The 17,196-nt window shown below is 45.1% G+C and overlaps 1 protein-coding gene across 1 annotated transcript in view; it reads left to right on the top strand.

Annotated features, from left to right (window-relative positions):
* The window catches only part of TRMT5 (tRNA methyltransferase 5), a 47,758-nt gene that overhangs the window by 13,026 nt on the left and 17,536 nt on the right, over positions 1-17,196 (top strand). The window contains exon 3 of the mRNA XM_086937954.1: positions 14,102-14,745. Within this exon, the coding sequence (XP_086794080.1) occupies positions 14,102-14,745 (644 nt within the window). The remainder of the gene's footprint in view (positions 1-14,101; positions 14,746-17,196) is intronic.

The following is a 17,196-nucleotide window of genomic DNA, read 5'->3' as shown; positions in this document are numbered from 1 at the left end:
TGGCGTTAGGAATGCATCAGACAGGCATACCCTAACAAAGAAACGGCGCTTCACTGCAGGCCACCTAATCCCTGTCAAGCTAGGGCTTGCAAAATACCTCTAAAAAGAGGCAAAGCGGAAACACTCAAAACTTCAAAAGCTCTTGGGGAGCAAAGTAGACCCGCACAGCCGCGAAAGCAGCTTCTTGGCACATGATCATTAAAACATATTTAACAGGAAACTTAAAAGCAGAAGCCTACTACTTATTTTATCGAACTTGGTAGGATGAAGGTCTGCTTCTCCCTGGATTCCAGTGCGTGGCCAATAAGCTGCACATGTGTTAACCCACTGAACACGGTTACAAATGTTGATAGACTGCAATGCATGCTGGCATATGATTGTGCAATGGCACCTACATATTGACGCCTCGCCTCTGGAGACAAAGGCCTGCCCCTGCCTGTCCACAGGGAGCTGGTGACATCTGGCCATCTGAGGATGCGTGAAATGGCACCGCTTGGGGTGGACTGGCACTGCAGTGTGGCAAGAGAGGGCACGGCACCCATCCCACCGCGTCACAGGGCGACGCTCTGCAGGCTGCACTGCGTAATTCATTAAGTATTTAGGTTGTGTCTGTGAAAGTGATTTACATTGAGTAATGTTAGCGTAATAGGACCGTCAAGTATTTGTAATATGTGCTGGAAGGGGCATATGGTAAGCAGAATTAATACCCTCTCGTGTAACCGTTTGTGCTATCTTGATGTTTCTTGGCGCTAAAAGGTTAGGATCTCGGATGGTAATGGCATTTTAGTGTCTGATATTGAGAGAATGAACTGCCGAATTGGCCCTGTTGAGATCATGACTCCGGTCCTGCAGGTTTCCCACCGGCGCCTGTAGGCTTGTCTCGTTCTCTTTCTGTTAACACTCCGGAGTTAATCAGAGCCACTCAGCCCCAGGGGGAGGCTGCCTGCTGTCGCCCAGTTTTATTGCCTGTGCCTCCGCCAGTTCACCACCAGATGGCACCTTTGCGCGGGAATTGCCGCGTTTTTATCAATTTTACCACAGCTGGTTAAGCCACCGTTTAATTTTTTTTACTATTTTATTTTATAAAGCTACGACTATATAGGTGAAGGCCTATATGCGCTAAACGCTAAAACGGCAGAACAATAAAAGAAATGTAAACAATTTATGAAAACTCTCACTTTCCTTATTGATACAGGAGTGACAAGGAGACTACTTTCAGAACCTCATAGGTTTTATTTATTTGATATTTTTCTAAAGCATGGACCTGACACTCGTGTGGGTCATAGCGATGAACAGCGTGGATGGAATAAAAGGGGTTCAGTTACACAGAGCAAGGTTAATCACAGTTCAGACCAGGCAGCAAACACAAATTATAATATGAAAAGTTGAGGTATATGTAGGGGTGTCTATTTATTTATGTTTTTTTATATAGCGTTAACTTTACACGGAGGTGTCGGAGAGCTTAATAATAGAACCAGATACACCACATAAGGACTTCAGAGTGCATGAATTACATAAAAGATACAAATAGATAAACTCTAAATTCACATACAACTGATAGTAAGTAGATAAGTCTGCTACCAATGCTAACTAGTGCTTAGAGTTACATACATACAAGTTGCAAATTTACTCAAGGTTACATTTTAAGAAATGTTGCAGCGATTAGGAAGCCCCCCTCTGCTTTTTAGGTTTCGCCTATTATTCACTTGCGAATGTAATAGGCGAGAATTCAAGTGCTCCATCGACTCGTCAAACCACTGCGGTTTTTTCACAGTGCATGTGAGTCACGTGACCACAAAGGTGGGTCACGTGACCACACAAGCACGTGCATCTCCCTAATCCGCCTGCCACACTTCTCCTCCCCTCGCTCGCATTCCCGCCCCCCCCCCCTTCCAGGCACCCCCGCCCCCATCCGGCTTCCCTCCGGCCATTTGCCAGCATTGCGAGGCCATTTGCCTTTCCTCCGCGCATCTCCCTAATCCGCCTGCCACACTTCTCCTCCCCTCGCTCGCATTCCCGCCCCCCCACCAGGCTCTCCCGCCCCCATCCGGCTTCCCTCCGGCCATTTGCCAGCATTGCGAGGCCATTTGCCAGGAGCTCTCCCCCGCCCGCAGCTTGACAATGTAAACTCCTATCGCTACAATACGTATCAGGTTGCAGTTAGTAATCTCTCCTAAACTGCCTATGCACTTCCACCCATACAGAAATAGTACTGCGACTTCCTCATTTCTATCTATGTTTGCATCTGTTTCTCACTAGAGCTAGGGGTTGCACACGCTTCCCCTAGGCACAGTCGTACTCCGTTAACATATTGGATTCTACACATGCCCGCCCAGTGAAGCCCCCAGGCACCTCGGGTGTAACCCCACCCTCTCGCAGATGCGGGACAGTACACATGGACCTTGGAATGCCAGGGAGTGCACACGCGCCTTTTATGCTGAATAGGAAAGCCGCTGCACGACTCGCCTGCCCCGAGTGGAATCCCTTTCTGAAAAAAAAATGCACCATAGAAACATTAACCCTGACGACACCTTGCAAGAGGCTGGCATGCGGAGAAAACACTGCGATCGGCCGCCCATCGCTCTCTACTTGTCAGACACACCATAGCCTTGGAGCCACGAGAGGCACTTGGAAAAGGGCTGGTCGAATACGATGGCTCCTGCTGTAGGTTTGGTTTTGTTGTTGCAATTTTATATAGCGCGAAATCGACTTGAATGTAATGGAACACTTTACACGAGCACCAATTATGTAACACAAGGATACATTCGTTTTTTGTTTTTTTTATATGCTCGGGAGATTAGGTAATTTACCCAGAATCACAGGATATTGAGCCTACTAAAGGATCCATCAACTCCTGATTACGGTTACTAAAGGACTTGTAATGCGGTCTGTTCTCTAGGAACGTTTACCTTGCCATCAAGTCCAATGGAACAGTATTTGAAATGTGCGGCAGTGGCCGACTGCATCACCACATGCCGCCGGAGCTTAACGCAGGAACTTTTATTAACCACAGCGGGCAGCACCTCATCTGTTTACTTGTTATGTAGTGAAATGTGCGACAAGGTGTGTGGCAAAATTAAGAGTGGGTTTGTGACAAAATCTTAATTGAGGGCGGTCGCTCTACACGCATGACGCTGACATTCTAAGCATTGACTCTTGAGGCTAGAACCAAAATCGTTCATTGTGATGATATGAAAGTCCCGGGTTCAAATCCAGGCGCGGCCATCCCACCCCTTCATCCAGTCCAGGTCAACCAAAAAATAACAGGCAGTCCCGTAAGAGCTCACCAGAGAGGGGAATCATGTACTCTCGATCAAAGCGCTATAGCGCATTCCCGTTTGAGATGCTAATCAACAACCAGTCAAACATCACTGACTAAGGTTTCATCATCGAGGCGGCCCCAGAAAGCAGGCACATAATTATATTATTGACATTTCACAGGCGGGGCCTTGTAGTACGCTTTACACACTAGAACCACCACTCCCCTCGGCCCCTCCCCTACAGGAAGGCTCTGACACGCACCACACCCCCTCCCGGGAACTCCTGCCCGGCCTGTGGTGCAGGCGAGAGGCAGTCTTGACTTCTTCGCCAGTCTCTGGGCCACTTAGATTTCTGTGGGAATCCCAAAAGGCCTTAAGCAAAACAAGCACTGCCGTTGCCAATAGGTTTCTCATTTGGAAAGTTGGAGCTATTGGTTTTGTAAATGACATTTTATATTTATATATCGTTATTGGCATTGTCAATAACAATATATAAATATAAAATGTCATTTACAAAACCAAGCGGATCTGGGTGGCAACATATCTCAGACGTTACGGGGTGAGCATAGCCCTGCTTCAAGAGACACACCAATGGGGAGACTGTCTTAAATATGTCCAACGTGGATGGAGGGGTCAATTATTCGCTACATCTTATTCGGGATTTGCCAGGGGAGCGCTAATCTGGGTGGCACCGGAAGTTCCCTTTAAGGTTTTGCTCACTAAGCAGGACCCGGACGGGAAGTTTGTGATAGTGGTGGGAACGCTAGATGGGCGCAGTTTATGCCTGGTAAATATTTATGCCCCAAACAGTGATGATGGTGGGTTTCTGAGTCACGTTCTGGGGCAATGGGATCTGGATCCGGACACGGAATTGATTGTTGCAGGTGACTTTAACTGTGCCCTAGAAGGGAAGTTAGACAGGTACCCCTCGAAGCTAGATACTAAACCTAAAGTCTGAGAGGCGATGGGCCAGATGCTCCACAAATATGGCTTGGTGGATGTATGGAGACACTGCAATCCTGGTCGCCGAGTGTACTCGTGCCTCACACCTGCTGCCAATACCCACAGTAGACTAGGCTATTTTTTTTTTGTTCAAAAGACGGCGGTACATCAGATAGCGGAGACGCAATACCTGGCTCGCTATTTGTCTGACCACTCCCCACTGTTAATCACCTACTTGCTAGGCCGTCTGAGATCAAAGATACCACTATGGAGGCTTAACACTGAGGCCTTTGGCGACCTGACCTATAAGGACGCTATCTCGAATTGGCTGGATGTTTATTTGGAGGTCAACTGGGGTTCGGCTAGTACCAGGGCGACCGAATGGGACGCTATGAAGGTGGTCTTGCGTGGGATATGTTTGTCCACGGAGGTGGGGGTTAAAAACGTGACCTCCGGCGGTATGAAAAACGATTGGCGGCAATGGACCTTCCATTGAGCAGGGAGAGGCTGCCTGAATGGACGGACGTGCGGCTGAAATTGGGGGAGACTTGGGACTTGGTCAGCAAATTCAATAGAACGGCTAGTAGGCGATGCTGGTATACGGAAGGAGATAAGGCAGGACGGCTCCTGGCGCTCCTGATTCGTGCGGAGACTCAACATCACCCGATCCTGGCACTTGAGAATGACCGGGGCAAGGTGGTATACACCCAACATGAGATTATCAATGCATTCCAGACCCATTTGACTAAAATATACTCTGAGCCCCAGCATAGATTCGCAGAGTCAGGAGGCCTTAATTGGCCCCCTTAGGGGGGAGGAGGTGCGGGCGGCAATCGTCCACCTGAGGGCTGCAAAGTCCCCTGCGATGGACGGCATAACAGCCGAACTATATAAGGAATATGGAGGGGTCCTGATCCCCAAACTCCTGGACATCGCGGCGGAGGTCAATGAACGCGGAAGGCTCCCAGACTCCATGCGGGAAGCATTGATAGTAATAATCCCCAAACCGGGGAAAGACCCCCTCCTCCCCAGTTCTTACAGGCCAATTTCAATGCTGAACGTCTATCTTAAAATCATTAGTCAGGTGTTGGCAAGTAGGCTCCTCCCTTATCTTCGGCGACTGGTCCACGATGACCCGTCCGAGTTTATACCGGTCAGGAATACACTGCGGAACATTTTGTCGCCTCGCCCACGTCATGCAGACGCTGGAAGGACTGGCTCAGCATAACACCTTGGTATTTCTTGATATCGAACAAGCATTTGTTTCGGTCAGATGGGACTACCTATGGCAGGTACTTTTGAAAATGGGGTTAGGGGAGGGGTGAAACTGCTCTACGCTCGCCCGGTGGCAAGGGTTCGCACGGGCCGATATGTCTGACACCATAACCATAGAGTGGGGAACGCGGCAGGGCTGCCCGCTCTCCCTGTTGCTATTCGCCCTGGCGATGGAGCCGCTAGCGATCCATCTCCGCGGGGTACTCAAGGGACGGGGCATACGGGTGGGGAGCTCGGAGCATGTCTTATCAATGTACACTGGGTCGGCCTACTCAGTCCTTACCGACACTTATGGCTACACTGTCAGTTTGCAGCTACCTCCAGACTTTCAAATAATAAAACAAAATCACTGCTTTACGCGGTTGGACTGGAGAGTGATTGGGAGGGGGGCGCAACGCCCGGAGATGGGACTTCCGTGGGTGGACGACACACTTCGTTATCTGGGGATATGGATTGGAAGGAATGCGGCTACCTTTTTATCAGCATAATATGGGAAGGATTATACAGGGTCTTCCGGGTAGTATTGCGTTCTGGAACACACTTAAACGCTCCCTAATGGGTAAGATTGCCTTAATAAAGATGGTAGTCCTGCCTCAATGCCTATACCCTCTGCAGGGTTCTTTCTTTGAACTTCCGCACCGGGTATTCAGGGAACTGGATGCATGTCTGATCCTATTATTGTGGAATGGTAAGCGATGTCAGATAAGTCTGGCTGTCATGACGCGTATCTTGGGTAAGGGGGGTTTAGAGGTCCCAGACTTGGAACTTTACTATTTTGCGTCACAATTGCAACATGCAATAGCCTGGTTGGACACGGATCCCTCGTGGGAGAGATCCCTGCTGGGAGGTACATACGGGAACCGGCAGCTGGGAATGCTCCTATGGCGGGCAGGAGGTGCGCCGAGACCATGGCCCTCCCTTGGCGCGGCTTGTAGCGGCACTATGGCACTGGGTGGTTAGACGTGTATTCCGAGAACGGCTGTTTGCCCCGGAACGCCACCCTTTGCTCAAATATCCCAGGTTATGACTATGGATAAATGGAAGAAGGGGGGCTGCCTGATGTTGTCTGACCTCTACCCGGAAAATAAATGTATCACTAATCGGGAGGCGTGACTACCTTCGAGCTGGGATCAGGGCAATTCCTGCAGTACGCTAAGTTGGCTGCAACAGCCCGGCAATTGTGGCCCTCCATTCCAGAGGCTCCGGAGCTCACCCAAACCCTAGTCACCATGATCTCGTTGCAGGGGGACGAAAGTTCATTACCCACCTCTACAGGGCATTGAGAGACGATAATAAGATTGGACCCCTGAAGGTAGAGCACAAATGGCAGCAGATGTGTCCGCAGGAGATCACACTGCGAGATTGGGAAAAAATACACGAGCGTGTGCGGAAGGTGTCGGTGAGTAACTGCTTCAAGCAAATCCAATATAATATCATACACATGGCTTATCTCTCGCCCCGGAGGCTCCAAGCCATTGATAGTTCTAGGGATCCACATTGCCCTAGATGTCGCAACGATCGGGCGGATTTTCCGCATATGGTGTGGGAGTGCCCAATAATCCAGACGTACTGGGTAGCGGTCCTTGAGGATCTGGCCAGGATCACAGGGTGGGCAGTCGTCCTGGACCCACGTGCCTGTCTCCTTGGGTCTGGTTGTAGCCAAGCGGCGTTTTGCAATCCATTGGCTAACCCAGCAAGGGCCTGTACTAGCAAAGTGGAGAACAGACATAAGAGAGTGGGCTCTAGCAGAGGAGGGACACATTCGGAACACCAGGAGGGATGCTAAAGAGCCCGAAGTCCTGATGGCGTGGGGGGAAATGATCCAGGAGATAGCAGGCCAGGCATCCCAACCTACACCCGACAGCTCGGAGGAGACGTCCTCTAGGAGGGGGGAGGCCTTAGGACAAAGGGGAGTGACGCACAGTGACCCAAGATAAATATTATGATGCACGGACCTCAAGTTATAAAGACCCGGCGGCTTGGGGGGGGGGGGCGTTAAAGGGGGGAAGGGGGTGGGAGAATGGACGAAAATTCATTATTGTTTGAGTTATGTGTAAACACGAAATGCAGAGGAGAACTCTGAAGATAGCAGAATTTCCAAAGAGGTGATATGCGGTCTACACATTGTCATGTATAACTATGGTCGCGAACACCACCCCGGCTGAGATGGAAATGTATGTTTGTATTTCCGCTTGCTCTAATGGTTCGGAGAATTAAAACTAATAAAGAAATTATTTTAAAAAACTGAGTTTGTCGGACTACCTTGCTCAGTCATTCCATTTGTTACAACCTTCAAGATGCTGGACAACTGAAAGTAAATATGTAACTTTTGAACATTGTAAAGGTTAAAGATGTGTTTTACTTAACAACATTTTTTCCTTATGTAATCCATTATTATATCAAACCAAAGTCTCAGGATTACCTTTCAATTCACATTAATAACAGCTTTTTAAGTACATTTTTCTGGCTCAGATCCATGTTAACCTCTCTCGGAGTTTAGACAAGGCTGGCCTGCTTATAAACTTTGCTTGGTTGGTTAAGTGGTGGGTGTAAAAAAAAATTATATTTTTAAGTGTTTGCCCTAGTCTTTTGCAAAAGTGCCACAGACTCCTAATAGCAGTGTTCCGGGATTTAGGAATCTGCTTGGTAAAACGTTTTATTTACAACAAGGGCTGGTGAGGGACAGAGTCTCTGAATTAAGCAGAAAGCTCTCACCCAGTCAAGAGATCAGGGCTAGATCCAACACCGTTTTTTAGCTCACTGCACCATCCCAGTTTCAGAACCTGGCTGTATGCAAATTAGTCTGTTCCTGTCCCAGTGCATGATGGGAACAGGGCAAACCAAACTACAAAAGCCAATTCTTACACTGGGAAGGAAACAAGCTCCTGGGGACCGGTTTCTGGCATTACAGCCGTCTTCAGCCCGGTTTGCTTGAATCCTGATGGTGCAATGAGCAAGGGTCTCACATCTGAGAATACCCTTCCACGCTTAGGGTGGACAAAAATATTTACAACAAGGGCTGGTGAGGGACAGAGTCTCTGAATTAAGCAGAAAGCTCTCACCCAGTCAAGAGATCAGGGCTAGATCCAACACCGTTTTTTAGCTCACTGCACCATCCCAGTTTCAGAACCTGGCTGTATGCAAATTAGTCTGTTCCTGTCCCAGTGCATGATGGGAACAGGGCAAACCAAACTACAAAAGCCAATTCTTACACTGGGAAGGAAACAAGCTCCTGGGGACCGGTTTCTGGCATTACAGCCGTCTTCAGCCCGGTTTGCTTGAATCCTGATGGTGCAATGAGCAAGGGTCTCACATCTGAGAATACCCTTCCACGCTTAGGGTGGACAAAAATATTTACAACAAGGGCTGGTGAGGGACAGAGTCTCTGAATTAAGCAGAAAGCTCTCACCCAGTCAAGAGATCAGGGCTAGATCCAACACCGTTTTTTAGCTCACTGCACCATCCCAGTTTCAGAACCTGGCTGTATGCAAATTAGTCTGTTCCTGTCCCAGTGCATGATGGGAACAGGGCAAACCAAACTACAAAAGCCAATTCTTACACTGGGAAGGAAACAAGCTCCTGGGGACCGGTTTCTGGCATTACAGCCGTCTTCAGCCCGGTTTGCTTGAATCCTGATGGTGCAATGAGCAAGGGTCTCACATCTGAGAATACCCTTCCACGCTTAGGGTGGACAAAAATATTTACAACAAGGGCTGGTGAGGGACAGAGTCTCTGAATTAAGCAGAAAGCTCTCACCCAGTCAAGAGATCAGGGCTAGATCCAACACCGTTTTTTAGCTCACTGCACCATCCCAGTTTCAGAACCTGGCTGTATGCAAATTAGTCTGTTCCTGTCCCAGTGCATGATGGGAACAGGGCAAACCAAACTACAAAAGCCAATTCTTACACTGGGAAGGAAACAAGCTCCTGGGGACCGGTTTCTGGCATTACAGCCGTCTTCAGCCCGGTTTGCTTGAATCCTGATGGTGCAATGAGCAAGGGTCTCACATCTGAGAATACCCTTCCACGCTTAGGGTGGACAAAAATATTTACAACAAGGGCTGGTGAGGGACAGAGTCTCTGAATTAAGCAGAAAGCTCTCACCCAGTCAAGAGATCAGGGCTAGATCCAACACCGTTTTTTAGCTCACTGCACCATCCCAGTTTCAGAACCTGGCTGTATGCAAATTAGTCTGTTCCTGTCCCAGTGCATGATGGGAACAGGGCAAACCAAACTACAAAAGCCAATTCTTACACTGGGAAGGAAACAAGCTCCTGGGGACCGGTTTCTGGCATTACACCCGTCTTCAGCCCGGTTTGCTTGAATCCTGATGGTGCAATGAGCAAGGGTCTCACATCTGAGAATACCCTTCCACGCTTAGGGTGGACAAAAATATTTACAACAAGGGCTGGTGAGGGACAGAGTCTCTGAATTAAGCAGAAAGCTCTCACCCAGTCAAGAGATCAGGGCTAGATCCAACACCGTTTTTTAGCTCACTGCACCATCCCAGTTTCAGAACCTGGCTGTATGCAAATTAGTCTGTTCCTGTCCCAGTGCATGATGGGAACAGGGCAAACCAAACTACAAAAGCCAATTCTTACACTGGGAAGGAAACAAGCTCCTGGGGACCGGTTTCTGGCATTACAGCCGTCTTCAGCCCGGTTTGCTTGAATCCTGATGGTGCAATGAGCAAGGGTCTCACATCTGAGAATACCCTTCCACGCTTAGGGTGGACAAAAATATTTACAACAAGGGCTGGTGAGGGACAGAGTCTCTGAATTAAGCAGAAAGCTCTCACCCAGTCAAGAGATCAGGGCTAGATCCAACACCGTTTTTTAGCTCACTGCACCATCCCAGTTTCAGAACCTGGCTGAAATGCCAGAAACCGGTCCCCGGTAGCTTGTCTCCTTTCTGGTAAAGAATTGGCTTGGTAGTTTAGTCTGCCCTGTTCCCATGATGCACTGGGCCAGGGACAGACTGATTTGCATATAGCCAGGTTCTGAGCTGGGATGGGGCAGTGAGATAAATAACGGTGATGGATCAAGCCCTGATCTTTGGACTGGGTAAGAGTGGTCTGCTCAATTCAGACACTCTGTTCATCACCACCCCCTTTTGTAAATCGATTTTGGCCACTATAGGTGTGGCAGGGTATACTCAGACATGAGTCCCTTTCTCACTGCTCCATCAGGATTCAAGCAAGCCGGGCCGAAGAGGCTGAAATGCCAGAAACCGGTCCCCGGTAGCTTGTCTCCTTTCTGGTAAAGAATTGGCTTGGTAGTTTAGTCTGCCCTGTTCCCATGATGCACTGGGCCAGGGACAGACTGATTTGCATATAGCCAGGTTCTGAGCTGGGATGGGGCAGTGAGATAAATAACGGTGATGGATCAAGCCCTGATCTTTGGACTGGGTAAGAGTGGTCTGCTCAATTCAGACACTCTGTTCATCACCACCCCCTTTTGTAAATCGATTTTGGCCACTATAGGTGTGGCAGGGTATACTCAGACATGAGTCCCTTTCTCACTGCTCCATCAGGATTCAAGCAAGCCGGGCCGAAGAGGCTGAAATGCCAGAAACCGGTCCCCGGTAGCTTGTCTCCTTTCTGGTAAAGAATTGGCTTGGTAGTTTAGTCTGCCCTGTTCCCATGATGCACTGGGCCAGGGACAGACTGATTTGCATATAGCCAGGTTCTGAGCTGGGATGGGGCAGTGAGATAAATAACGGTGATGGATCAAGCCCTGATCTTTGGACTGGGTAAGAGTGGTCTGCTCAATTCAGACACTCTGTTCATCACCACCCCCTTTTGTAAATTGGTAAAACGTTTTAACAACATAAATCCAGACTGATTGCAAGATTAGTAAATTACTTAAATGTCGAAAAAAGGAAATTATATTATTTTGTGACCTAGCAAAAGCGATGTCCATTCAACTGATTGTTGTCGCCTGCCTTTAAATGAATGATGTTGCTCAAAAAGCTTTCATTACTTGTTACTCTTTGGATAATTTACTTTTATAATTATCCCTTATCTCGCACAGAGATGCTTTAACATTCCTTTTAGCCTCTGTAATGGAGAGGAGCTGTGCTGCACATGATGAATTTTGTATGCTTTGTGATTACTTTAAGTATTGTTCAAATAATATTTTTCGTACACAGATAGTTCATACTATACCTGGGTGAAAATTTGGTTCTGCCACGTCTCAGCAACATTCTAGGTAGAATTTAAGTCTTGGTATTCTCAATGCCATGGGTTGGTAAAAACATTTTTGAGACAAAGCCGCCATGGTAATGGTTATCTCGCTCAATAAATTGAAAGGATCACAAAAAATTCTTGGGTATGGCCTTGAGAATGCTTGGATGTTTATCCTAGATTGAAGATGTAGCGCACTCAAATATTTGATCACTGAGGAATGACATTTGAGAGGGTTTTGCAAGTTAAAAGTGGCAAGCATTATGTTTCTAGACACGTCATCTGCTTCACAGACAGCACGAAATGTAATAGGAAAAGAAATGTACTGGCACCGGGAGTATGATATTTCGCTGGCAGTGTTTTAGGGGTATCGCCAAGCTGAATAATGAATGATTTCACCACTATCAGATATAGTGTTCTTTTAGGATAATAGCAGCGCTTCTGCCTCTTTGTTCAGAGGGATGGAATTTTTAAACACAGGCGAAAGGGCCTCTGCAAATCGCCTGTGCAAACTATTCAGTAAGCAAAAATTCTGGGATGCATAAAATATCAAGGTAGAACTTTTCAAGAAGCTTATGTACTTCCCAACTATAGTTTACTGAGAAGCAGGCATATATGTACCCAAGTTAGATAGTCTCGGAATCGTTCACGGTGGCAGCAACTTGGTGAAGTTTAGGAAAGGCGGCATCTATCACGAAGGAAAGGAGTGTTTAATTGATTCACTTGGTTTAGGGTGGCATATGGTAGCTGAACGAGCTTAGAGGGGCCGAAGTCCTTCAGAGTGTTGCTGCTGTAGATCAGTTGCTGTGCTTGAACCTTGTGAAGCTTGCTGTAGGGGAGGTTCTGGCACAACAGATAGGGCCAAAAACACTTCCCTTTGGCACGCCTGCTAAGCGAGGTTTTAAGATTGGATCTCATTTCTCCCTTCTTCCCTGAGGCAGGACTGGATGACCATTTGGGATGGGTCATTTGTGTTGAGACAGTTAGCATTCTGAAAGTCAGTGTTCAAGTATGGTCATTCTATTTACTTCTGCTGGTTTCTGTGCCATCTGAATGTATTCCAAAATTTGTCTAAACAGTTTGAGTTTTCATCTTCAGTGGCATTTGCAACCTGTATGTTATAAGTAATAAGGGATGGCATTGAATCTTAACATCAGCCTCACCCAACTGGACGCCAACCCCACGCGCATTGCAGGACATATACTAGGTCCTTTCTTCACGGCCAGCGACAGAATCCAGTACCGCTATGTCACCAAGCTAAATTGACTGACCACGCCACTTCGCCATCGTAGGACCCCCAAGCACTACCCTAAGCCACCCAGCACTTTGCACCACAGCTGGAACAAGATCTCAGAGAGCCAATGGATCGAAGCACTCAACCCCCTCCGCCCTCTCACTACAACCAATCTAAAACATGCGGTGAAGAACTTCTCTACCTGGATCACAGACTGCGCTTCCAGAGTCCCTCTCAGCAAACCCAAGAGGTCTGTCAAAAAAACTATCTGGTACACTACGTAACTAAGAACAGAACCATGAAGTGCACCTGCAAACAACTTGCAAGGAAATGGCGCACCAGTATGGATTCCACAGACCGAACAAAAGTCAAAACAGCAAGATTTTCAAGTGACTGCAGACACTAAAAGCACTGTCACACAAGCCCTGGTCACCAGCCAACTGGACTACGGCAATACACTCTACGCAGGAATTACCTTATACCACCTCAAGTGACTCATCCTCGACCTCCCCAAAGGGACCTCAATCACCCGCCACCTCAAGAAGCTCTACTGGCTCCCCATTCAGAAGAGATGCCAGTTCAAGATGCTGATCCACACCTTCAAAGCCTCCACAACTAGGGACCAGTATACACCAACCACTGACTGAACTTCCACCTTCCTCCAGACCATCTGCGCGCCGCCTCCCTCTGCCTCACCCTTACCATCCGTATTTGCCTCAGCAACAGTGGAGGTGTCTCCTTCTCCTATCTCGCTGCAAAATTCTGGATCGATCTCCCACTTCACCTACCATCCTCCCTGCTGGAATTCAGAAAATGACACGACCTTGCTGTTCAACTCAGCCTCCTGCAGCAGCTCCTCAAGCGCCTGGATACCCTCACAGGCATTAAAATGTTCTATACAAATCCAGTTTTATTTGATTGATGTGTGCAATACCATTTGTGAAATGTTACAATGTAAAGCATTATAAAGAATTTAAATTGCAAGGCTTTTGGAATAGTAATTTTTCATTTAAATAATTTAAGTTCCATGTATATGCAAAGTGTAGATATACTTGAATTAGAGAGGCTTCCCAATTTTCACGTACAGAAAATGCAATCTTTTTCATCAAAAGTAAACAGCGAGCATATGGAACTAGGTATGGTTGTAGCTATAACGTGAAAGGAATTATTTCAACTACTGATTTAATATTGTGTTTTTTTTCTCCAGGATTCTGTGGAGAACCTATATCTGGACTGTTAGTCTTCGTCAAAAAAGCCACCATTGGGTAGGAGCAAAGGCAACACTGTGCATTGGATATTTGAGACAAAACAATTTTGAATTGCTTCGATTTTGTGCATTTCAAAGACAGTACGTCTGTGCCATTCCAGAAATGTTGAAGACTAAAGTTGATGTAGAGCTTTACTCTCCTAATCCTGCAGTTAGAGGAATGACTGTTCTTAACAGGTCTGCATTTAAAAGGACAATTACTGTTCCAGCTTTTACAGTTAAAAAGGACATCATTCACAGAATAATGAAGTCTCTTAAAAACAAAGTACTACACCGTCCAGGCCTGAAAAGAGTGGTAGATTATCCCAAAGATGAGGATAAGAAATTAGTGCTGTTGGATCCTTGCAAAATATCCTGTCGGGAATCTTTCGAAAAGGACGAACTTCTTCTTTTAGAAGAATTGGATATCGACCCTCAAATTACAAAATATGATTTGGTGCTGTCGTATGAAAATTTTAAGACTGAAGAAATTTTACGAGCAGTTTTACCAGAAGGACAAGATGTTACCTCAGGATTTAGTCGAATTGGGCATATTGCTCATATGAATCTTCGGGAACATCAGCTACCATATAAGAACTTAATTGGTTTGTATCAGTAATTATTTATTTTTTTATCTTTCATTAAAATTATACATATACCAATAAATGCACTGGAATGTCTTACTCGGTTTTATAGCCTACGATACCACACTGTTGCCCTAACATTTTGATATTTTCTCCTTTTTAAATATGAAGAACGAAAAGAACCTGTTACACTAGTCATGCAACCTCACAATGAGGAAACTGCACTTTGTTTCAAGGCAGACAAATGGTCCTGTAATGTCGTTCATGGCCGTTTCTCTCAGAGTACCTTGTTCCTCTTTGTAAAGATAACGCACACTTACCTCTGCTACCGAGCACTTGTCTATGCCCAGTTTAATTTCTGTTTGTGGAATCCTAGAGCATTTACTTAGCTTTGTTTGACATTTCAAAAATCTATTTTCATTCTAAGATGTTTTTTCTTTACTTTTTGTTTCTTGTATTTTTTAAAAGAATTTTGTTTTAATAAATGTTATAATTTACGTAGAGGTGAAACATGTTCTGTATGTTTTAAGAAAAACCCTCTTTCATTTTCCCTGTTATATATATATATATATATATATATATATATATATATATATATATATATATATATATATATAATCTACCAGCACATTTCCCAGTTAACCTCCCAAGAACTGCTAACATAGCTACAAAGTCATAACTTTGTCATTCATTTAAAGTAGGTTTTGAAGCCTTCCAATGTTCTGAATGTTAAAATCTTGTGTACTACATGGCTTCATTGGGCTTAGCTGACGTCCCCAATCCCTTCCGAAATACACTATTTGACAGTATATAATTTGTCCATTGAATTCTTATATTTGTTCTAATTATGACCTTGCATCTGAATTATTCACAGTCCTGCACTAACTAGTTATGTATGCCCCTTAAACTATAAGGCTATCTTGCACTCTGTGTTCCATGGCTATACATATCTCACGTTGTATGCCATGCTGTGATTCAATTTCTTGTATATAACTTTATTGGTCAACTTTCAGTGCTGAATACCCTTCTAATCTCCTTATGATGTCAGGTTCTGGTTTTGCGGCTTTCTTTGGTACCAGTCTGTGTTTCTTCTAATCCCAGAATGACAGATTTAATTTAACAAGTTTGAACTGGTACTTACCACATTTGTGTGTCTAAAACCCCTTATGAGAGCCTTAAAGCAAACCCACAGCACATGCATGGAAGATCTGTAATTCCCATAGTTTCTTCAGTGTTTGGGGAATTGTGATACTTCTACTTTGGTGGTGCCCTTTATGTGTATTGCAAGACATAACATGAGACTAACTTTGTATTAATGTTCCCGGTGCTTTCATTTCATAAGACTAAGGACTCCCCTAATTCATAATCTTCGAATTCGAGCTTCGGGTATTTTCCCAATTTCACTAGTTATAGCTTCATTAGGCTTCCCTCCTCAAATAATGAGATTGCAAGTGTCCAGGAGATGCTACGTTTCAGTCCCCCATCGTTCCCCTCTTTCTGACTCTTTGGTGCTACTGCTACAGATATTTTAAAAAGTCTCTAGGTGGAATATTCTATTCTTTTCATATCCCCAGATGGTTATCTGATTGTCCTTTCAAACAATATTTTATCTGGTGTAAACCCTTCTAATCTCAGACCTCTCAGTAAAGAAGCCTGCCATCAGGCAAACGTTGGTGTTCATCCAAATGGTATGTGAGAAAAACAATCCCAGGCATAAACTAAGGAGAATACACAATAGATTAAACAAACAAACTAGTTCAGTGGGAAAAATTATTTGTATTTTAATTTGATAAAAAGAGAGATAAAAATTCAACACAGTAATCACAATTGATAAAAAATTGATACAAATGTATTCACAAAACAGATAAAAAGAAAGTTAAATGGTCTCCAGTCAACGCGTTTCGACATATACAATATGTCTTCTTCAGGACATTAACCATCAAAAAGCTCTGTAAGACATAATTATAGCATAAAATTACTATAAAAATTCATTAAAATGAATCTCACATGATTATTACTGAACTAGATTAGAGTTTGTTAGCACATTCTATTGGTAAACAGAAAAAAACTTATTTCATTCCAACTCTGTGATAAAACCGCTCTAACAAGACATCATACATCATACATTTATTTCGTCATAGGCTTACTAATAAAACACCTTATGTACAAGATAATATTCACCTAATCCTATTTAGCGTAAGTTGTAACACAGGGAGAAATATGCTTATAAGATATCCTCTGTTTTAGCCATTTAACATGGTGAACTATTGTTTTAGTTTCAATACAGCTTTGGTTCAAAAAAAGAATTTTCAATGAATTCACAAGCTTGTTCTGTCTTTAACGATGAATGAGTACAAAAAGATGAAAAAGGTATATTTGGTATGAAATATTCAAATGTCTATTACTAAACTTATTATTCAACCAATATAATGATGTCTACTAAAGTAGTGCATGAGGAAAGGTAAAAAGAAA

This window comes from Lissotriton vulgaris, chromosome 9, assembly GCF_964263255.1.
Source record: "Lissotriton vulgaris chromosome 9, aLisVul1.2, whole genome shotgun sequence".
Classification (NCBI taxonomy): Eukaryota; Metazoa; Chordata; class Amphibia; order Caudata; family Salamandridae; genus Lissotriton; species Lissotriton vulgaris.
This window is presented reverse-complemented; position numbering and strand designations above follow the sequence as displayed.